This window comes from Oryx dammah, unplaced genomic scaffold (assembly GCF_014754425.2).
Source record: "Oryx dammah isolate SB20612 unplaced genomic scaffold, SCBI_Odam_1.1 HiC_scaffold_4, whole genome shotgun sequence".
Classification (NCBI taxonomy): domain Eukaryota; kingdom Metazoa; phylum Chordata; class Mammalia; order Artiodactyla; family Bovidae; genus Oryx; species Oryx dammah.
The window spans coordinates 16,025,282-16,048,186 of NW_024070188.1; the positions used below are offsets into that span (position 1 = coordinate 16,025,282).

The 22,905-nt window shown below is 39.5% G+C and overlaps 1 protein-coding gene across 1 annotated transcript; it reads right to left on the minus strand.

Annotated features, from left to right (window-relative positions):
• Nucleotides 1-2,691: 2,691 nt before the first annotated feature.
• Nucleotides 2,692-19,385, minus strand: SMPDL3A (sphingomyelin phosphodiesterase acid like 3A). The gene is made up of 8 exons (XM_040239012.1): nt 19,163-19,385; nt 13,336-13,549; nt 12,176-12,320; nt 8,090-8,186; nt 7,251-7,420; nt 6,480-6,660; nt 4,696-4,820; nt 2,692-3,543 (listed from the first exon to the last, which is right to left on the minus strand). The coding sequence occupies exons 1-8, from the start codon at nt 19,263-19,265 to the stop codon at nt 3,226-3,228; spliced, it is 1,353 nt and encodes a 450-aa protein (XP_040094946.1). The 5' UTR covers nt 19,266-19,385; the 3' UTR covers nt 2,692-3,225.
• Nucleotides 19,386-22,905: the final 3,520 nt, after the last annotated feature.

Here is a 22,905-nt window from a genome sequence, read left to right on the forward strand (position 1 = left end):
TTGATTATATTTTTTTGTAGCCAAAGATGGAGAAGCTCTATACAGTCAGAAAAATAAGACCGGGAGCTGACTGTGGCTCAGATCATGAACTCCTTATTGCCAAATTCAGACTTAAATTGAAGAAAGTAAGGAAAACCACTAGACCATTCAGGTATGACCTAAATCAAACACCTTACGATTATACAGTGGAAGTGAGAAATAGATTCAAGGGATTAGATCTGATAGAGAGTGTCTGAAGAACTATGGATGGAGGTTTGTGACATTGTACAGGAGACAGAGATCAAGCCCATCCCCAAGAAAAAGAAATGCAAAAAAGCAAAATGGCTGTCTGGGGAGGCCTTACAAATAGCTGTGAAAAGAGAAGTGAAAAGCAAAGGAGAAGAGGAAAGATATACCCATTTGAATGCCGAGTTCCAAAGAATAGCAAGGAGAGATAAGAAAGCCTTCCTCAGCAATCAATGCAAAGAAATAGAGGAAAACAATAGAATGGGAAAACTAGAGATCTCTTCAAGAAAATTAGAGATATCAAGGGAATATTTCATGCAAAGATGGGCACAATAAAGGAGAGAAATGGTATGGACCTACCTAATAGAAGCAGAAGATATTAAGAAGAGGTGGCAAGAATACATAGAAGAACTATACAAAAAATATCTTCATGACCTGGATAACCACGTTGGTGTGATCACCAACCTAGAGCCAGACATCCTGGAATGCAAAGTCAAGTGGGCCTTAGGAAGCATCACTACGAACAAAACTAGGGGAGGTGATGGAAAGATGATGCTGTGAAAGTGCTGCACTCAATATGTCAGCAACTTTGGAAAACTCAGCAGTGGCCACAGGACTGGAAAAGGTCAGTTTTCATTCCAATCCCAAAGAAAGGCAATGCCAAAGGATGCTCAAACTACTCCACAATTGCACTCATCTCACAAGCTAGTAAAGTAATGCTCAAAATTCTCCAAGCCAGGCTTCAACAGTATGTGAACCATGAACTTCCAGATGTTCAAGCTGGATTTTGAAAAGGCAGAGGAACCAGAGATCAAATTGCCAACATCCACTGGATCATTGAAAAAGCAAGAGAGTTCCAGAAAAACATCTATTTCTGCTTTATTGACTATGCCAAAGCCTTTGACTGTGTGGATCACAACAGACTGTGGAAAATACTTCAAGAGATGGGACTACCAGACCACCTGACTTGCCTCTTGAGAAATCTGTATGCAGGTCAGGAAGCAACAGTTAGAACTGGACATGGAACAATAGACCAGTTCCAAATAGGAAAAGGAGTACGTCAAGGCTGTATATTGTCACCATGCTTATTTAACGTATATGCAGAGTACATCATGAGAAACACTGGAGTGGAAGAAGCACAAGCTGGAATCAAGATTGCCAGGAGAAATATCAATAACCTCAGATATGCAGATGACACCACCCTTATGGCAGAAATCAAAGAACTAAAGAGCCTCTTGATGAAAGTGAAAGAGGAGAATGAAAAAGTTGGCTTAAAGCTCAGCATTCAGAAAACTATCATGGCATCTGGTCCCATCACTTCATGGCAATTAGATGGGGAAACAATGGAAACAGTGGCAGACTTTATTTTGTGGGGCTCCAAAATCACTGCAGCTGGTGATTGCAGCCATGAAATTAAAAGATGCTTACTCCTTGGAAGAAAAGTTATGACCAACCTAGCCAGCATATTAAAAAGCAGAGACATTACTTTGCCAACAAAGGTCCATCTAGTCAGTTATGGTTTTTCCAGTAGTCATGTATAGATGTGAGAGTTGGACAATAAAGAAATCTGAGCGCTGAAGAATTGATGCTTTTGAATTGTGGTGTTGGAAAAGATTCTTGAGAGTCCCTTGGACTGCAAGATCAAACCAGTCCATCCTAAAGGAAATCAGTCCTGAATAGTCATCAGAAGGACTGGTGCTGAATCTGAAACTCCAATACTTTGGCCACCTGATGCGAAGAACTGACTCATTGGAAAAGACACTGATGCTGAGAAAGACTGAAGGCAGGAGGAGAAGGGGATGAAAGGTTGGATGGCATCACTGACTCAATGGATATGAGTTTGAGTAAAGTCTGGGAGTTGATGATGGACAGGGAGGCCTGGCGTGCGGCAGTCCATGCTGTCACAGAGTTTGACACGACTGAACAACTGAACTGAACTGAAGAAAAATGTAGAGCTAACATCAACATAGCCATTGATTGAATTAGGAAATAAAACTTTCCCAATGCATTTAAGTCCTGTTATATATCTCTCCCCAATCAACTTTCCCATTCATTAACCTCCAACATTCTTGTATTTGATTTACCAACGTACCTCTTTTGGGGGGATCTCTTACATACATCTCTAAGCAAGCTATACTATCAATATCTCTGTAATTTTTAAAATTTGGTAAAATATTTCATTTATCCATTCTCTTACGACATTGTCTTCCTTAAAACCTAGCAGTACTAAAAAGGGTTCTCCTTCACTCACAGAGTGAAGACAGGTAATGAAGTCCTGTCCCATGATGTCTCATAGAATCAGAGACAGCTCTAATGTGACCTTGGTGTTTTCTCAAGAGTAGACAGTGCAAAAACAGGGTTAACCTCATGATACTTAAAACAGTTTGAACCTGAGTTTACACATGAAGTTTCCAAGAGAGTGAATTAAAAACTGAAAATGACCATATTAAAAATAATTCATTCCACTTAAGGAAAAATAATTTGTTTTATTGTATAAATGACAATTGCAACTAGAGTATAAATTAGGTACAATTATATAAACTGGAAGATAAGGTGTGTGCGTGTTCAGTTGTATCCCACTTTTGGGGACCCCATGGACTGGAGCCCACCAAGCTCCTCTGTCCATGAAATTTTCAAGCAAGAATACTGGAGCAGTTTGCCATTTCCTACTCCAGGAGAACTTCCGGACCCAGGGACTGAACCTGAATTTCCTGAGTCTCCTGCCTTGGCATTGGCAGACAGGTTCTTTACCACTGAGCCACCTAGGAAGTCCTGGAAGATAGGGTATTTACATTCAAACATCATTCTAGTAATGGGCAATTTAAATACATTCAACATAATAAAAATTGAGAGTGCTACATTTTTGCATCATAAAAAAGCAAAGACAGGAATTATTCCTGCCCACTCAGTAACTCACAAAGATTTGCATAACAATTTCCACAAACTGATCTCAAGAAGCAGAGCACTGTTTCATTATCAAAGAGAACAAACTGTGAAATATTACAGACTGTGCTTCATATGATATTGTCTGAAGCAATCTGTATAAGAAATAACATCAAGGTTCATAATTGCACAAATCTGAAAGATCTTACATTTTCCCTGACAAATTACACTGCTGTCATAACTCACAAAGAAGTATTTGTAGTATTTTATGAACTGTTTACTCTCTTGGATTACAAATTGTTTAGCTAACTTATACAAACTTTTTGGCTGCAAATCTTCAATGTCATAGGCCTGGGTCAGGTTATACTCCAGCTTCCAATTGGATTCTGCCTTTAGATTAGCATCTGTCAGATTCAAGTAATACTGCAGCATATCCTATAGTTAAAAAATAGTTAAAAAGAGTAATAAAGCCTGGTTCATAGTTGGGCATGTAACGTACTGCATAGCAAGTAGAGTTCTTATTAGGATTTATGTGACTTTCTTAATTTTAAAGTGTAGTCATTTTAAAAACTGAGAATCGCTTTTAAGGAAAAAGAGTCCGGATAGAAAAATCTATATTGTTTTGCTCATATAAAATATAATGAAAGAACATAATAGAAAATAATCCAACTATACAGAAAGATATACAGAATAAAAAGCCTTCAGTTCATACACCTCCGAAGTAACCACTGCTAACAACTGTCTATAAATCAGTTATATGCAGCAGGTGGCTTGTACAAGCCCACAAATGCTGTCAATTTTCAGGAAACTCACAAGCTAGTTTATATCATTACCGCAGCTTGAAATTGGCCATTTGGGGAGTATTTATGCCATGGAAATTGGCAAACACTACAAAACAAAGCACCTTCCACCCCCCAGTGAGCCAGCTATTAAACGTTTACCAGCACTCCAGTGTGTGTGTGCTGTTCCAGACTGTATGTACAAAAGAAATACAGGTATTTAATTTCTTTTTACTATCTTTTTCATTTTTTCATAAAATGAAATCAAACTATACAAACTATTTTGCACTTTAAAAAATGATATAACGTTATAGCACGTACATCTTTCTATGTCAATGTACACACATACACATGAGTTTCAGATCTAAAAACAGGCAACTAATAGTTGTAAAAAATTTCTTTTGGACTATTCTTATCAGTCAATTGTTATATTATCTTTCTTAATTTAATGCTTATGGATTAAAACGAGATTTCTCCTGCACTATTGTTTTTTGTAAAAACATGCTCCAGGGAATAATAGAACTATTGCTTACCAAATTTACCTCGGAGAAAAATGCAATTACATCAGTAGAGACTTTACCTGAGAAACTCTTTTCAAATTACATATTAGTTGAAAGGTACAGTATTCATAAACTAAATGCGGAATTGATATAAAGCTGACATTCAAGACACAAAAAAGAAGACATCTTGAGATTTCAGCATAAAGTACAACTTATAGTAGCTGTGTTGAAAACATTCAACTAAACTGATGAAAACTACATAGACATGCAAAACTATGAAGTCAGTTCTAAAAGTCACACCAACTTACCAATAATTTATACTCACGAGGCTCATACTGAAATAGTCTGACACCGGGATTGTTGGTCAGTCTCTCCAAAACACTTCTCACTGGAGTGACAGCAGGGGCCACGAACAAAGAATTCACTGGCTTTCCTGGACGAGACATATGTGCATAAATACATGTGTGTTTAACAATGAGCTTAATGATATTAAAGGTACAAAAAGTTTCAGGTTAAGAAATTAACAGTCACAACAGTCGAATAATGTGTGATGCTTGATGGATCCTGATTTAAAACAACAGTAAAGAGACATTTTTGAGAAAACAGGGGAAAGCTTTATTAGGAAGGAGATTGAAAGAATTATTGTTGGTTCTGTTAGTTAAGTTACTGGAATTATGATTACGTTGTTATCCAAATGTTTTAGCAGTGTGTGACACACGTAGTATTGAAATACATTTAATGTTTGACATTTACTTTCAAATACCTCAAAGAAGAGAATCATTGGTAAAACAAATCTTGATAGATATTTCAATATCTCTGCTTTTATATATATTTGAAATTTTTCATGATAAAAATATCCAAGTTATTACAAGTATACACACATGAAAAATACAAAGCTAGTTTTTTTGTACTCCACCTATGACAATATTCCAATAGTTACATAATAAGAATTTGATTAAAGTGTCACCATGTTTTATATCTATTATATCTAAGTAAACAAGCTATCAAAGGCTGAAAAATGGTCATTTTTACCAAGTCCAGTCATCCTAGATGAAAAAGGCAAAGCATTTCAAAAATGTTCTCCAATTACTGAAATATATATATATATTGATTTTTATCCTGGCTGACTACTAAAAAATCAAAACTTTTATTTTGTTAACTCTCAGTTTTCTGCCCTCATACAGAAGTTATCTTTAAGAATAGATAATCATTGTCTTATTTAATGTAAGTGCTCCTTCTGTTTTATTTTTCTTTTAATGCTGAGTAGATGACCATGTTGGTAAGCACTTAAAAGTTAAGAGCTTAATATATTTTACTTTAAACCACAGTAAACTGTGCTTTGCTCTTTAAATTCTAAGACAGACTAGTCATAGCAAAAGAAACTTGAGGACTTCCCTGGTAGTCCAGTGGTTAAGAGTCCATCCACCTGCAAATGCAGGGGACACAGGTTTGGTCCCTGGTCCAGGAAGATCCCACATGCTGTGGGACAACTAAGCCTGTGTGCCGTAAGTACTGAAGCCCGCACAGCCTAGGGCCTGTACTCCCCAACAAGAGAAGCCACAGCAATGAGACGCATGCACACCGCAACTAGAGGGTAGCCCCCACTATCCACAACTCGAGAAGCCTGCGCGCAGCAGCAAAGACCCAGCGCAGTCAAAAATAAATAAACCGTTTAAAAAAAGTATGGCAAAAACCACCACAATATTATAATTAGCCTCCAATTTAAAATAAATGAATAAAAAAAAGAAAGAATCTTGAGTCTCACAAGTAAAACAAAAACAGTGCTTCTCTAAACTTTCAGACCTAAAAGAACATTTGAGTGAGCTGAAGGTTTCAGAGACTTTTGGGTCAACAGCGATCAAATGGTGATGGCTTTGGGAAGTTAATAAGAAGTCCAGCAGTTGGACTAGATATAGTCTTATACACTATAGGACTATATATATACTCATTGAAGGTAAGTGAGAACAAGCTAGTGCTGGCAAGTAGATTTAATAAACGTTAAATTTACTGGATCAGTAAAAGTTATATTCACTATTCAGTAATATTCACTATTTTGTGTCGCAAAATAGATACAAATAGAACACTTTATTACCTTTTTTATCTGAAAGAACCATAATACTATCTCTGTGAGTATGTCCATAAAATTGCCCTGCAATGATGTCACTGTATTTTCTAAAAATGTCTATCAATTTCTCATTATGGCATTTTCTCATTGCTGGGATGCCCCTTGCAAAGGGCAGATACCCGACTGGAACATGAGCTATGATGTACACCTGGAGAGAGAAACACAAAGAGGACTGTTGGGATTCTTTCTGCACATTTATCATAACAAAAAGACATTTAGGTACCCAAGATTGAAAGTACATTAATTAAAGTTTAGAAAACAAATATACCATCTCTCCTACTTATTTATCAAAAAAGAAGAAATTATGAAGCTATTAATGGTCTTAAATTTATACTTGTCTATTTAAACTGCATGGTTTATGATATGACAGTCTTCCCAGGTGGCACGAATGGTAAAGAACCCACCTGCCAATGCAGGAGACACGAGAGATGTGGGTTTGATCCCTGAGTTGGGATGATCCCCTGGACATTGTGACATTAGGTAACTGTGACCGGCTGCAGTCCAGGGGGTCGCAAAGAGTCGGACACGACTAAGCGACTGAACTGAACTGAACTGATCAAGCCTTAGAGCAAACTAAAACACAAATAGCATCAACAACAGAGCAAATCATAAACTGTTTTATGCAAGAACATCTTTACATTTTAATACTTTTCTTAATACCTGACCCCTTGCAAGTCTAATAAATTCACAAGTATAACCCTCTGTTTATCCCCAGTGATGTTGATCTATGGCGTCTACCTTCTCTTTATTTTGCTGAGAGAGGTTCAGTGTATTTTCTAGCCATTCAAATTGATTTGCTGGATCAGTCTGATTTAGGGTCATGGAATTTGGGCCATAGTATAAGTTTGTGTTGAGACTGATGATCCGAAGTTTCGGATTATTTGAAACTTTCTGTGTATAAAAGCCACCTATAAAAACAAATTTTAAACATATTCTATTAATAAAATAATACACAGATACATAGACACTGTGAAAGCAAAAATCTTAATTAAGGTTTACAATCCATCGAGGAAGGTTATACTCATTTCTCACTGCCTCGTTTGCACTTAAATAGGCTTATTATTGCATAAGAATCAGATTTAACAAACACTTACTGAAAACCTTCTCTGTGAGTCCAGTGCTGCCCTTCCACATACTGAGGTCACAACAGTTGTGTTTAGCATTCTTATGAAAAGATAACTAGGCAATGCGGTACTGATTTTTATCAAGGAATGAAAACGATTAAGAAATCAACTTCTACTTTTGTATGTTTGGGGAATTAAGAGATACAATGAAATCTAAAATCTAAAGAATGAGAACACTGAAGATACAGCAGCAGATAAATCAAAGCTGCTTAAACGCATAACCCCACTCACACCTGTGAACCAGTGGTGACAGAACCCTGCTGTCATGGCGCTTTCAGAGTTAGCCGCCAGGACCCTGGCCCACTCACCATCCATGCCACTCCTCGGCTTTCAAACATGGTAAGACCTCTAGGAAAACTGGGCACAGAGACCCTTCAGAATTGGCACACCCAAGCAAACACTAAATATCCAAACAATATTAGCTGAACAAAAAATAAGGCTGAGTATACTTACCTTTCCTTAAAGTAGTAATAGCTTCTTCAGTCAGCCATGGTTTCCAGAGGTTTGCTACTGCACTGTACACTTTGCTGGTGACTATAGGCAGTTGATCCTGGCCACAGACAATATAATCCAACATTAAAACTCTGAAGATACATGGATGAATTACTTTAAACATGACTTGAGCGATTACCACCATAGCAGGCATCTGGAGATGCAGGAATACTAGATATACTTAATTTTTCAAGGTATTTATGGCTTTGCTGGGGAGATGGAGAACAAAATGCAACCAGCCGTCTGTAAGACAATGTGCTAGGAACCATCCCAAGGATCCTGTGAGTGGAGAAACAAGAATAATCAAGGCTGCCCTAGAGAGTCAGCAGGGAGAGTGAGAAGAGCATTTGAACCAGACCTTGAAGAATGATTTCATCAAGTTGACAAGAAAGGGAATCAAAGTAAAAACAATGGCCCAGACACCAACATGGTGCCATATACAGAAAAAAGCCCTTGTTTTGGCATAACTGAGTACAAAATGGATGTGGGAGTGTGCTCACTAGACATTGAAGGCAACTTTGCCCGTGAAAATGTAAGTTCTGGTGTAGCATGCCTAGGAAGTGGAGAAAACATCATGATTTCAGAATTAAACAAAGTCCTCTGAAATGTTAACACTAGTATAAAGCATTTTAACTTCTTGAAAGAAGACTTATAACCACATGTTTTTGATTTTGAGTCTCTTTATGTCAACCCTGAATATTCATTGGAAAGGCTGATGCTGAAGCCGAAGTTCTAATACTTTGGCCACCTGATGCAAAGAGCCGACTCATTGGAAAAGACCCTGATGCTGGGAAAGACTGAAGCCAAAAGGAGAAGAGGGTGGCAGAGGATGAGATAGAGAGCATCACCAACTCAATGGAATGAATTTGAGCTAACACGGGGAGATAGTGAAGGACAGGGAAGCCTGGCGTGCTGCAGTCCATGGGGTCGCAAAGAGTCAGACACAACTTAGTGACTAAACAACAACAACTCTTCAGGTTAGCCTAAATCATATAATTTTGATTTTCTAAATATTATATGTATAACATACAGTATTTTTATCATCCTACTTTATCATATCATTATTAAAGAACCCTTATCGTGATGTAAGCTCTAGACAAAAAAAATAAAGCTTCAAGAAAATAGATACTGAATAAAAACTCAGAAATCATTTGTGAAATTGAGTGATTCTTTCTGTTTTCTTTTCAAAAAATTATGCTAAAAAACTGAAGCCATTTTCTTCACTTTCTTCATTTCCCTCTGTATATTGGTGACCCAGACCTATTTCTTCAAGGACTTTCACTGCCATCATTAATTAAAATGCTTTACCTTTTTAAAAATGACATTCAAGTCACATTAGTTCCTAATACATATGCCTAATACATGATTCAAATATAAATATATTCAGGGAAAGTTATAAGTAAATGACTTCTTTTAATTGAAACTAATTATTCAAAGTATATTTTCAGTTTGTGCCAGAGATCGGACTGATCTGTCTGAAAGTTACACAGTGGCTTTGCCCAATCTAAATCCTAATCAAACGTTGGTAAGCATCATCATCATAAAAAACCTAACATTTTAGCCATTTGTTTACTTCAGGATGGATGCCAAGATACTGGTATAGTCATGTAGAATCAAAATTATATATAAACATTACCCTAAACTTTTCTGTCTACTTTAAACATGAGAAATATGAGCACCAGAGTTAAGTGATTCAGAGAGAGCTTGTCAGTTCCAGAGCTAGGTCTAAATTCCACGTCTTTCTATCATCACTCTTACATCCAATTATCTATTGCACAATGAGAAGTGGCGCCACCCACAGTTTGGTGGCACCAGCTTTGCCAGTGTAGGAGTAAATGAGGATGCTGGTCTGGGCTGCTTCCTTGAGTGGCAATGGGAAGAAATCCTTGGGCTGTCCATATGAATATCTACTTCTGACATAATGGGTGGGAACTTGTGTCTGTATCTGTGTGTTTATGTAGCTATGTTTATATACATGCTGATGGGAGAAATAACACATCCAATTTATTTGTTACTAACATTCACCAGAATTTGATTTCAGATATGAGTAGACTCTAAGTGAATTTGTTGTGGGGCTTTCGTGTTACATTTGACATTCCTGAAACTGGGATGGAAGGAAAGATGGCAGAATAGTAGAAAGAAGATTTTCAGATACAAGATCACAAGCTAGAAAGAGGAAAAAATTAGCTGTTTAAGGTATAAAGGCTGCCCAATTGATCCTAGTTGTACATGTAATAGGATATATTTTAGACTTGGATAGTACCTATATCTTTGACTTATTATAAGATTTGGCTTCACAAGAAGAAGGCAGAGATAAAAGTAAAATGAAACCAATCCTCAGAGGAGTTAGGAAACACGTGTCCCATGTCACTGCTTCATGCTACAAAACCACCCCTCCACTGACTGAGGGCTTATAATGTGCCAGGTAGGCAACTATGCCCTTTCCACTGAGCGTCACTAATTCTCCCCAAAACTTTGCAAGGTTAAGTATTACTGCTCTTGTTTACAAATGATCAGGGATAATTACATGCATTACTCAAGTTGCTCAGCTATTAGAAGCAGGACAGGTTTTTTAATTCTAATGAATGTGACAATAAACCCCACAGGTTTTCCATTACAGCAGTCTGTCTGTCACCTAAAGCTTATAAAAACAACATGTGTAACCTCTGATTCCTGGAGATTGTCCACCTCCAACCCTCTGCTCTGTGTGGTCTCACATTTCAACAGTAGCAAAACCTGATCACTAGTTAAGAGGCTGACTGTCACCAAGACTCACATATTATTCATCTCAAGACTGGAGGCCAGACCCAGGAAGTCACTTAAACTTAAGCTCGTTCTAAAGTGCAACTTTCAAAGTCACAGTATTTAGATTAATTAACTAATATAATCAAGACCCTCATTAAGCAGTCTTTTGACATGAGATGGAAAAGATATTCTAAACACAAAGCAAAACGTAGACAAAGAAAGGCATGAAAGTAAACATCATGTTCAGGAAATGCTGATATGTTAGTCTGGCAAGAGCAAAGGACCTGTGAAAGGATGCTTGTTCAGGCGAACACAAAAGATTCAGGATGTGGGTTCTGCCACTAAGTGACTGAACACTTAAACGAGCACTGTTCAGGGCCTCAGTTTCCTCGTTTATAAACTGAAGAGTTGATCTAGACCAAGGGTCAGCAAACTGTTTCTATGCAGGGTCAAATAATAACACTTTAGGCTTCAGGGTCATGTGGTCAACATGGTAACTATTCTCTGCTGTCACAGTACACAAGCAACCACAGGTAAAACAGAAAGAATAGCCATGGCTCTATTCCAATGAAACTTTTATTTACGACATCAGGGGTCAGGACACAACTGGACCACAGGCCCTGGTTTGTCAAGTCCTGCAATAATCTCTAAGATCTCTTGAATCTGAACAAATGCTACAGCAGATTCCTGTTACTGGAACTGCTATCTGACTGTTATGCACAGGCTGTTTAATAAAACAGCCACTCTAATAGACGCTGAAGCCTAGGTTGTCTCAGACATTAAAAATACTCTGAACATACTCTCTGCCTTGAATTATATTTTGAACATGGACTTCCCTTCTTGGTTCTTATGATAATTCTCGATGCTTTTGTTTTTAATCACAATCCAGCTTAGATCAGAGTATGAGTAGCTTAGTATGTCTAATAGAAATTCTAAAACATGTAAACATTCGTCAACATTAACCTTTTTATGCTAACCTGAACATGGAAATTAAAATGAACAAAATAATTTTTAAAAAAAACTGAGGAAGAATAAGAAGGAAATCACAAATTAATAACCCATGAACTAAGTAATCTGCTTCCAAAACCCCACTATGGACATAACTTTTTATGAACTATTACGAGTCAGTTTTAAGTCCCCAAACCATGTGTCTTGCCTTCCTCAAAGGTTAGTGTTAAGAGCACACTCTACCTCCACGAGCCCTGATCCCATGCTCTATTATCAACCAATCAGTTGCAAAACTTTGACACTACTGATGGGAAAAGTTCTCCAAGCATTTCCAGAAGTTGTGGTCAAATTTACCTGTGGCCAGTAGTCATGATTACCCAATGCAGGGAAAACCTGGAGATCTGGAAAGAGACGCTGGATAGTGGTTGTGAGATTAGCAATCACATTTATGACTTTGTCTGTTGAGAGTTCAGGCACTGGAACATGAGGTGGGCTATCCCTGAAAAGAAGACAGAATCACAGAAAACAAAATCGGTTTCTATAAAAAGTCACTAGACTCTTGTGTAAAGCTTTTCTGTATTGTCATTCGAAGTCTACCATAAATCAACAGATGATAAAGTGTTGATAAACTACTCTGCACTTACTTTTGTTCCACTGAGAACCCTAAAGAAAAAGAAAACTTGTGAAATACAAAAGATAAACTGAAAATGTCAGCCTATTTCACTGCCTGACTGAAGATTTGTAAGAGGCAAAAATGCTTAGTAATTAAAAGCACAGACTCCAGGGCCAAAAGTGCCAGGTTTGCCCTCTTACAGCTGTGAGCACTTGGACAAGTTACTTAGATGCTCCGGGGCCTTAATTTCCTTATCTGTAAAATGGGAAGAATAATAACAACATCTATTGTGGAGATTAAACGAGTTACAATGTATAAGTTCAGGATGGGGAACATGTGTATACCTGTGGTGGATTCATGTTGATGTATGGCAAAACCAATACAATATTGTAAAGTAATTAACCTCCAATTAAAATAAATAAATTTATATTAAAAAAAAAATAAGGCCACGATCATTATTGCAGGTACAGGAAATACAGACCTCTTCACTCTGTCATGATGAATAGAATTAGTTAATAACTACACCACCAGAAGATGATGTTTGTAAAATCACTATCACAGGTTAATTCCCATTGCTGACTTTTGTTTTTTGATTATTTAATCAAGACTTATTATCACATTAATAAACATCTCAAGATAATGACACAAAAAGCTATTTATAAACTCATCTCTTAGTTAATATGGACATATTTCTAGAGGATATATTCTAAACAAATAAAACTGGGACTATGAAAGTTTTTCTTATCCCTAATAATGCTGACTTATTTGATCTAGTATTTTTTAAGCCCCAATAATTCTTAACATGTAAATTAAGTTTCTTATGAAATTAAACATCTTAATGAAGCTTAGGACACTGTAGATATATACTCAGTAACTATACGATATTTATATAATCACTCACCCTGTCCATATCATAAAAGATACTTTTTGTCCTGAATTTTTAATAAAATCAAGTGCTGAAAAAATGAGGCGATAAGGAGAATCACACATTACATCTCCAAAAGGACCAGGATCTGAGGCTTTTGCACCTTTAGAGGAAGCGCACACTTTTGTGTGGTCACCTGTGATGTGGTAAGTAGGATCTAAGTGGAAGTCTGTCACATGCCAAAACTGTCCTGTTGATGAGAAAACAAGTGGTGTTAAACCTACTTCTCTTTTGGAATTCCCATACAGATATTTACAGTAAGACGAAACAGGCATTCTGTCCTGTGTTAGAAGAAAGCCTTAGCAATTTAAATATCCATGTGCTGAGTAGCTCAGTAGTCCTGTCCAACTTTTTGTGAACCCAGGGACTGTAGCCCTCCTGGCTCATCTGTCCATGAGATTTCCCAGGAAAGAATACTGGAATGGATTTACACTTCCTTCTCCAGAGGATCTTCCCACCCCAGGGATCAAACCCATGTCGCTTGCATCTCCTACATTGGCAGGTGGATTCGCCACCTGGGAAGCCTAAATATCCATATGCCCTGAAATTAAATACAGTCTTTCCCTGTGAGAATACTGACTCTAAAGATAGTAGGAAGATTTTAGTAGAATTCACTATTTGCACACAACAAAATTGATGAAATCAGTGACAGTGTGACTAATTAACAATGACTATATTACAAACATAAGTTTGCATAGTGATATACATGGAAACTCTTTTCTGGGAAGTCAATAATAATCCCATATATTGTATCTTAATATGCTTATTAAGGAAGAAGCTTCATATGCTTAAGGAAGAAGCATACCTTCTTCCTTATAGAATTTAATGTTTTAGAAATTATTTTCTTCTTGTACAAAAATGGACATAAAAATATGATGTGTTTTGTTGGGGTTACAGAGTGAAGAGATTGCAGATGTATGTATGTATGTATGTTAGTCGCTCAGTTACGTCTGACTCTTTGCCACCCCATGGACTGTAGCCAGCCAGGCTCCTCTGTCCATGGAATTCTCCAGGCAAGAATATGGAAACAGGTAGCCATTGCCTTCTCTAGGGGATCTTCCCAACCCAGGTATCCACATCACAGGCAGATTCTTTACTGTCTGAGCCACCAAGGAATAGATTGCAGAACTTGTAACCAATAAATCTTACTCCTAATTTTGGTGTAAAACCTTGTCTCTCAACATTAATGGAAAATGAGTCTTCAATCAGCCAAAAATAGCCATTGCTAGAGGTTCTCAAAAGCAATTTAATAGAGGGACATCTTCTATTATACACTGTCTAAAATGTTAATAATATTAAGGGAAGCATTTGTTAAAGAAGAAGGCAATGGCACCCCACTCCAGTACTCTTGCCTGGAAATCCCAGTACTCTTGCCTGGTAAATCCCATGGATGGAGGAGCCTGGTAGGCTGCAGTCCATGGGGTTGGGAAGAGTCAGACACGACTGAGTGACTTCACTTTCATGCATTGGAGAAGGAAATGGCAACCTACTCCAGTGTTCTTGCCTGGAGGATCCCAGGGACGGGGTAGCCTGGTGGGCTGCGGTCTATGGGGTCACACAGAGTTGGACACGACTAAAGCGACTTAGCAGCAGCAGTAGCAGCATGCTTCCATTTGGGTTTTCAGGAATCATTTGATAGCACCCTTGCTTGGAAATCATCTTGACAAAGATTCTTTCACTGAAGGAAACACCAGTACTAATAAGCATAGTAGCAGCTCTCTTTATTAAGTATTCACCATATGCCAGACATTGTGGAAATAACTGAAATACACTATGTAATTTCATTCTCAAAACTACTTCTTAAGCAGGAATCCCTGTTCCTATTTTAGAGTTGAGAAATTAATAATGGGTCAATTAGAACATCTGCTCTAGTATATACAGCTTAAGAAACAGGAGAGCCAAAATCTGAACCCCTGTTTTGAAAGACCCTCAAGTTTGCTTACAATTGATTTACACATATCTTCAATGTTTTGCTGCTTTCTTATATATGACCAAAAAATTGTTTCAATATTGAGACTTTTTCACACTTTGAATTTTGAGCTTAATCTGATAATGACTAATTTACAATAGGAAACACATCAGAAGTGACAGAGTAGCAACATACCACACCAGAAGCATGGAAAAAAATGAGCAGAACACAAAGTTTTATCTACACAAATAATAAAAAGCTAAGTTTGCACCTGAGCAAATACTTCAATAAAACCCAAAGCTGGATAATAAAGTAGAAAATTTAAAGCAGTTGATTTAAGGTGGAAAAGGCATATTATATATATTTGGGATGTTGTTTCTCCATGACATTGTTACAACAGCACATTTTAAGCCCATAGCTAAGAAGTGGTAGACAAAAAAAATCCAGAACAAAGTAGTCATCAAATAGTCTTCATGGTCAATTACTTGGTATTCAGTCCTCATTTGAAAACTTTTGCCATGAGTAATTTATTTTATTCCATAATGCAGAAAGTACTCCAACTTTTTTCCAGCTTGGACCGACTTTACCCAGCACATAAAGTGGATTGGCAGATAACAGAATTATCCTGGAGACAGCCCTTCCTTGAGGTATAAATATACACTGCATCTCAGTTTTATGTAAATATGTATATTATTCAAAGAATGTTAAGGTGTGTAGTGAACTTACAAGCAGAAAAGTATAGTGTTATGGTTAAGAATGGGGGCTCCACAGACTTCCCTGACAGTCCAGTGGTTAAGACTATGTGCTCCCAAAGCAGGAGGCATGGGTTCAAGTCCTGATTAGGGAACAAAAATCCCACATGCCTGCCACGTAGCCAAAATAGATAAATAATTTAAAAAATAAAAATTAAAAAAGAATAGGGGCTCCAGAATTAGACTGCCTGACTTCAAATCCAAGCTCTTCTTCCCAATCTAGTTGTATGATCTCAGCCTGTTTCATCCATAAAATGGAAATAATATTATTGTCTACTGAATGAGGGTTAAGTGACTTAGTAGAAATAAAGGCCTGGCACTTGGTAAGCTCAGCATTAGTTATATTGTTGTTCATTTGTAAGGTCAAGTTTGCATTTGACACTGAATTTCCTCATTTCCAAGTAGTGGAAATGTATTGAGTACTTACTTTAACACTGTTTCTTATGCTTTACATGTATTTACTGACCATTATTTTCATTTTACAGATAAGTCCAAATCACATATGTCATATGCAACAGAACTAAGACAGCAATTCCAGAAATCTGATTCCAGAGTTGACATTGTTCTGTGTTACTTCACATGCAAAAATCCTTTCAGAATAAAAAAGTCCTTCCATCTCACTTGCCTCATGCAAAATAGATAACAACACACCTACAGGAAATACTGTGTCAAGTAAGAGACATGAAATTACTAATATATTAAATTTTTCTAAACAAAATTTTTGTAAAACAAACCTGAAAACACATTGAAGACACTCATCTGATGTAACCTATTACCAGCATCTAGAATATGTCTGATCTATGGTAGGTCCCCAATAAACATTCTTTAATTAGGCACAGGAAGATTCAGGATTTCCTGAAGATCACATGGTGACTCAGTATTGAAAGCTGAAATGGAACCAGTCTCTCCAGACTTTCAGTCTAGAGCTCTTTCCACTACCATTGCACTGCTAGATATATCAGTTAAGCGGTAATTATTTAGATGCACTGAAGGGTATCTTTAAATAGAAGCCAAGAATGCAGCCCTGACAGGTTCTTAACCCGGGATTTATCAATAATAAACATCTAGAGACCTCACCTCCCGCCTCTAATGAAATTTATACAAAATACTGTGTGTGTGTGTGTGTGTGTGTGTGTGTGTGTGTGTGTGTGTGTCCAAGGCTATAGACCTGGCCTGTGGCAGAGCCCACTCTTCAACCCAGATTCTCTGGGTTCACAGCCCAACGTGCTTTTCACTACTCAATTATCACATCTTGTTTGGCATATAGGGAAATCTCATGTGTCTCAATGGTAAAGAATCCACCTGCAATGGCGGTGACACAGGTTTGATTCCTGCTTCAGGAAGATCCCTGAAGGAACTAGCAACCCATTCCAGTATTGTTGCCTGAAATACCCCTTGGACAGAGGAGCCTGGCGGGCTACACACAGCCCATGAGGTCTCAAAGGGTCAAACATGACTTAGTGACTAAAGCTTTTAAAAGATTCTCACAAATGTATATTGGGTGTTTGAACCCTGGTTCCCCCTCTCCCTCCCTCTTCCTTAGGCGACAACTCTGAGTAGCTTCCTTACAGAAACAGAGAGCTGTGAAGATTCACCAGACCACAGATATCTGTCATGGAGGCCTTCAGCAATCAGACCCTTAAAACCAAAAGGTGAATTTGCCAAGGGCTGGCCTCCTGCAATCTAGGACATTTTATCTCAGAATCCTAAACAGCCACATAATTGAAGAAAAACAGCTTTCATGAAAGCAGAAACCAGCATACATAAGTATTTGGGGACAATTTTTTGTTACGACTGACAGTTGGGAAACCAGACTGACAGTTCTAGCTTTCAAATGAGTCATGAGTAGCTGAGTCACAAGGACTTGGCCCTTGGACAAATAGAAGGCATGTGAGAAAGTAAAGTGATAAAGATAAGCAGTCTCAGCAGTCAGCACTGTGCTGTTTCAGAGACAGCTATGCCCAAACCACAAAACATAAAAATAACTCCACCTTGCTCATTTCCCCCTCCTCTAGATAACAGAGCCACCACCAGCACCTGTGTGCAGAGTCTGTGTCCAACTCTTTGTGACCCTATGAACTGCAGCCCATCAGGCTCATAGGATTCTCCAGGCAAGAATACTGGAGTGGGTTGCCATGCCCTCCTCCAGGGGATCTTCTCAACCCAAGGTTGAACTCATGTCTCCTACACTGGAAGGCTGATTTTTTACCACGGAGCCCCCTGGGAAGCCCAGATAACTGAGCAATTCTATTTGAAAATGAGTCAGGGAGGTGGGGATATTCTGACACTGAAGGGATTTCCCATCCAACGTTTATCTATTCAGGACCAGTGGTTCTCAAACTCCAGCATTTACCAGAATCAGCTGAAGGATTTGTTACACGGATGGTAGGGGTTTCGGATTTAGTAGGACTTGGGGATGACTAAAAACTTGCTGCACTTTATACCCGTTTAGGTGATGCTGGGTCTCTTGGTCCCAGACCTCACTTTGAGAATCACTTCCGTCCAGGTCGTTGGGAATGAATAAAATTGACTCTGCCCTCAGAGAACCCAAGGGCGTCCAGGTAAAGTGAAATGAAGGCCCCGAGCCTTCTAACGTGGCCTTAGGAGTAGGGAGCGCGGTGCCTGCGCCCGTGCTGTGGTTGGTGCAGTGGGACGAAAAGGCCACCAAACTTGGCGACCAGGATGTAATAAACTCCGAGTCGCACTGAAATGTACACGCCTGAGCCACTGAAACCGGCAGCTCCCCCGCCCCACAGGGGCAGATTCGGGGCCGCTGGGAATGCGGGACATCCAGCCCCCAGCTTCTTTTTTCCCTTGAGACACCCAATGTTTCCTTCCTTTTGCCCGGGAGCAAAACACACCAGGAGACATCAAGTGAAAAGCACTGCACGAGAGGAGCAGCGCCCCTGAAGCGCCCCCACTCTTGTCAGCCAGTCCCGACCTCCCCGCCGAGCCTAGCGGGCACTCTGGTGCCTCCGTCACCTCGCCCTCCCCGCGTCCCGCTGCGGGGGCGCAGCCCCCGGGTTCGCGGCCTCTGGCGCAGGCGCCCCGCTGCCCCAACGCACTGTGCCCGGCTTCGCGCATGCGCGTTGGCCGCGACTCGCGGGCAGCTCCAGGGACGGAAAGGATACAGACGACTCACCCACCGCGGGACCAGCGCCAGCGGGAGCCAGAGGCAGTCCGAGGCCCGGGCGGCAGTGCCAGGCGGCTAGCAGGCAACAGACAAGCGCCCCCAAACGCGCCATCGCGAGTTGCAGCCACGGGTCTGGGAGACTCTTGCTGTAAGGAGACTCCCCTGCACCGTGGGACCCGGGGAATCCGGGAGGAGGTAGAAGACCTCTGCGGTTGTTAACGCCCAGCGGTCACGTGCTAGATTCCGATTCCTTAACGAGTAGGTTCTCTTGACCTTCAGCAGCTGTCTAGCGATTACCTGGCTTTTTATTGTTTCTAAGTCGGCGACAGGTCCTGGAAGGAATGTGCTTGAGGCAACTCCGTACAGATTGGGTCCCCTAAGTGCCACTTGACCCTAAGTGCGTGGGTCTCCTCCTCAGAAGTGATACAGAGAACCTCCAAGTGTCTTGATTTGAGCCAGGTCAGCAGAGATTTCGAATACAGTGGATCTGAGTGTGATCCCTGGAACAGCAGCCTCAGCACTATCTGGGAAGTCTAGTTAGAAGTGAAAATTTCCCAGTAGGCTTGCCCCAAAGCTGTTGAGTCACAAACAGGACCTGAAGCCTAGTCCTCTGAGTGTCCAAGTCCTCCACAAGATGCTAAATTGTGGTGACGTTTGAGAACCACTACTTAGAAACACTGAGCTTCCCAGGTGGCACTAGTGGTAAAGAACTCGCCTGCCAAGGCAGGAGATAAAGGAGAGGTCAGTTCGATCCCTGGGTGGAAAAGATCCCTTGGAGGAAGGCATGGCAACTCACTCCAGTATTCTTGCCTGGAGAATCCCATGGACAGTTAAAAAGCCTGACAGGCTAGGGTGCACGGGGTCCCGAAATGCCAGACACGACTTGAGTGACTTAGCGCTCACACTAGGTTTCAGGTTTTGTTTGTCTGGGGTTGTTTTCTTTGCTTGCTTGGTTGTTTTTGCAGTTGAGTTAGAGCAATGTCTCAGAACTGTGTTCTGTGCATTTCAGAGGTAACACAGAAATCATATATAGAACTGGTGGGTTTTATTTTTCAAGGAATTTTTGAAGATACTCAATCTGACAAAGGAGCCAAGATTCCCAAACTTCCTTGGGTTCTGTGCTCCTTGTGATATCACTTTGAGGATTCTGATCCCTTTAAGATAAAGGAGCATATAATTTAAATTTATAGGATATGGAATTCCTTTGAAGAAGAAAAAAACCTTCCAGAATTACTAACCTCATAAAAAATGCTATCAAATGTATTTGTTTCCCAACAGAGAAATTCTTATTTTGTATGCTGTGTAATTTAATGGGAAAGTGTCTCATGAAAAAGGCTTTGAAATGGGAATCAAGGTGCCTCCATTTTCTGTTTCGTGTCTTGCCAGGGAACTTCCCAGGTGGCCAAGTTGGTAAAGAATTCGCCTGCCAGTGCAGGAGACACAAGAGATGCAGGTTTGATCCCTGGGTCGGGAAGATCCCCTGGCAAAGGAAATGCAGTGCACTGCAGTATTCTTGCCTGGGAAATCCCATGGACAGAGGAGCCTGGTGGGCTACAGTCCACAGGCTGGCAAAGGGCCAGACAGCACTGAGCTGTTGAGCATACAGGCATGTCCTGCCAGGGCTGTTCAGGTTCTGCCATGGCTTTAGGATGATTCAAAAGCTTTTGGACAACCAAAATGCTTTCTAATTGTGGAAAAAATGGTCCTTGGAAAACAACCTTAAGGACAGTAAAAATAACTTGCATGTTTCTAGGACAAACATTTTGAAAGACAGAGAAAAACTTTTAAAATTCATCAAAATAGCGATTCTCACTTTTTATTTTGCCAGTTTTCTTGTGTGTGTGTTTATGAGAAAAGAATTGAATTTTATTTCACATCACATGCAAAGTTCCGAAAAAGATCGAGAGAGAAAAATAAAAGTTTAAAACATGAGCATATCTTTAACCTACAGGCTAAAAAAGAATTTCTTACATTAAAAGCACATCAAGAGGTTTTCCTGGTGGTCCAGAGGCTGGGACCTCACACTCCTAATGCAAGGTGCCCAGGTTCAAACCCTGGTCAGGGAACTATATCCCCCATGCCGTCTTTTACTGATGTTCAGTCAGTTTTACTGGAAGTAAACTGATTGTGAAATAATTCTTCAGTCAGTAAGCATGAAATATGGCATACACATTTTGAAACTTAAGCAATGCTTCCATTTTTAAAAGGTACTATATTGAGTTAATGGGTAGAAACACTATCTTCCCTTCAACTCTCTCCGCTCTTTGGCAAAGTATTGATGTGAATACCTGATGCAAAGAACTGATTCATTTGAAAAGACCCTGATGCTGGAAAGGATTGAAGGCAGGAGGAGAAGGGGATGACAGAGGATGAGATGGTTGGATGACATCACCGATTCAATGGACATGAGTTTGAGTAAACTCTGGGAGTTGGTGATGGACAGGGAGGCCTGGTGTGCTGCAGTCCATGGGGTCACATAGAGTCTGACATGACTGAGCAACTGAACTGAACTGAACTGATATTCTGATGTGGGGCTTCCCTGGTGGCTCAGATGGTAAAGAATCTGCCTGCAATGCAAGAGACTCAGGTCAATCGCTAAGTCAGGAAGAACCTCTGGAGAAGTTGGCAACCCACTCCAGTATTCTTGCCTGAAGAATTCCATGAACAGAGGAGCCTGGCAGTCTACAGTCCATGGGGTCACAAAAGAGTTGGATACAACTGAAGTGAGTAACACTTTCACATTCTGGTGTAGGTGTAATTTGTTGTGAGGGTGTATAGGTTAATACACTGGGTGTATTAACGCAGTGTAGCTTTGCTTCCCATCAGGCCATCCCAAAACCTTCCCCTTCTCCAGAGAGTTGTTATGGAAATGAATGCCAGGATGTTATTTGACCTAATTTTCTGGAGAAGGAAATGTCAACCCACTCCAGTATTCTTGCCTGGAAAATCCCATGGACAGAGGAGCCTGGCAGGCTACAGTCCATGGGGTTGCAAAGAGTTGGACATAACTGAGCAACTAAACAGCAATAATGAGGTGAAACTGCATCCCTATTCTTGCCTTTATGTCTTTAAAAATGGAGAGGCCAGAAGCCATGCTTCTATTAGAGCATAAGCTGAACACCAAGAGAAAGCTGTATTCCTCCAGAAGCAGAAGTGAAGGCGTTCAGAGCAATTGGAGCAAATACCCTCTCTGTTCCATGCTTTTAAAGACAAAGCTTACTAGTTTTAGTAATGATAACCTGGGTCAATCTTATCTTGACATTCAGTAATAATTGTACATCATGTGTTAAATCCTACAGCTGCACTTTAGATTTTTCTACTCTTTATTATAGTAATTATAGTAGTTAAAATAATAAAATAGTCAGGTAATAGTATCATTGTGGTGAATTATATAAGTTAAAGAAAGTTTCCTCATACTTATATCTGAAAGTTAATTGGACCTTGAATTAACTTGTAGAACCTTACTGTACATATTGCTTTGATTAAAAATGAATACTGAACATCCCAAAAAACACTTACATTTTTTTCTGCCTCACCCCCTACCCTTCACAGAGGCTAACAGAAGAAAGTTTTCCTAAGAAGTGATTCAGGGAAAATAAAAATCTTACATTTTGTTTCAGAAGGAAATTTAGCTGAATATAATTTTTAAGAGGAATATTATTATTACCAGTATTATTCACTAGTCAGGTGGCACTAGTGGTAAAAAACAAACAAACAAACAAACAAAAAAAACCCTGCCTGCCAGTGCAGGA

What these genes read in the sequence shown, in the direction of transcription:
- SMPDL3A (XM_040239012.1), bottom strand. Translation starts at nt 19,265, where the DNA reads ATGGCGCGTTTGGGGGCGCTTGTCTGTTGCCTGCTAGCCGCCTGGCAC. An exon ending in ATCATGACTACTGGCCACAG is followed by an intron (nt 8,187 to 12,175) that starts GTAAATTTGACC and finishes GTCTGTGGCCAG; the next exon opens with GATCAACTGCCTATAGTCAC. An exon ending in GGTTCTTTCAGATAAAAAAG is followed by an intron (nt 4,821 to 6,479) that starts GTAATAAAGTGT and finishes TGTCTCGTCCAG; the next exon opens with GAAAGCCAGTGAATTCTTTG.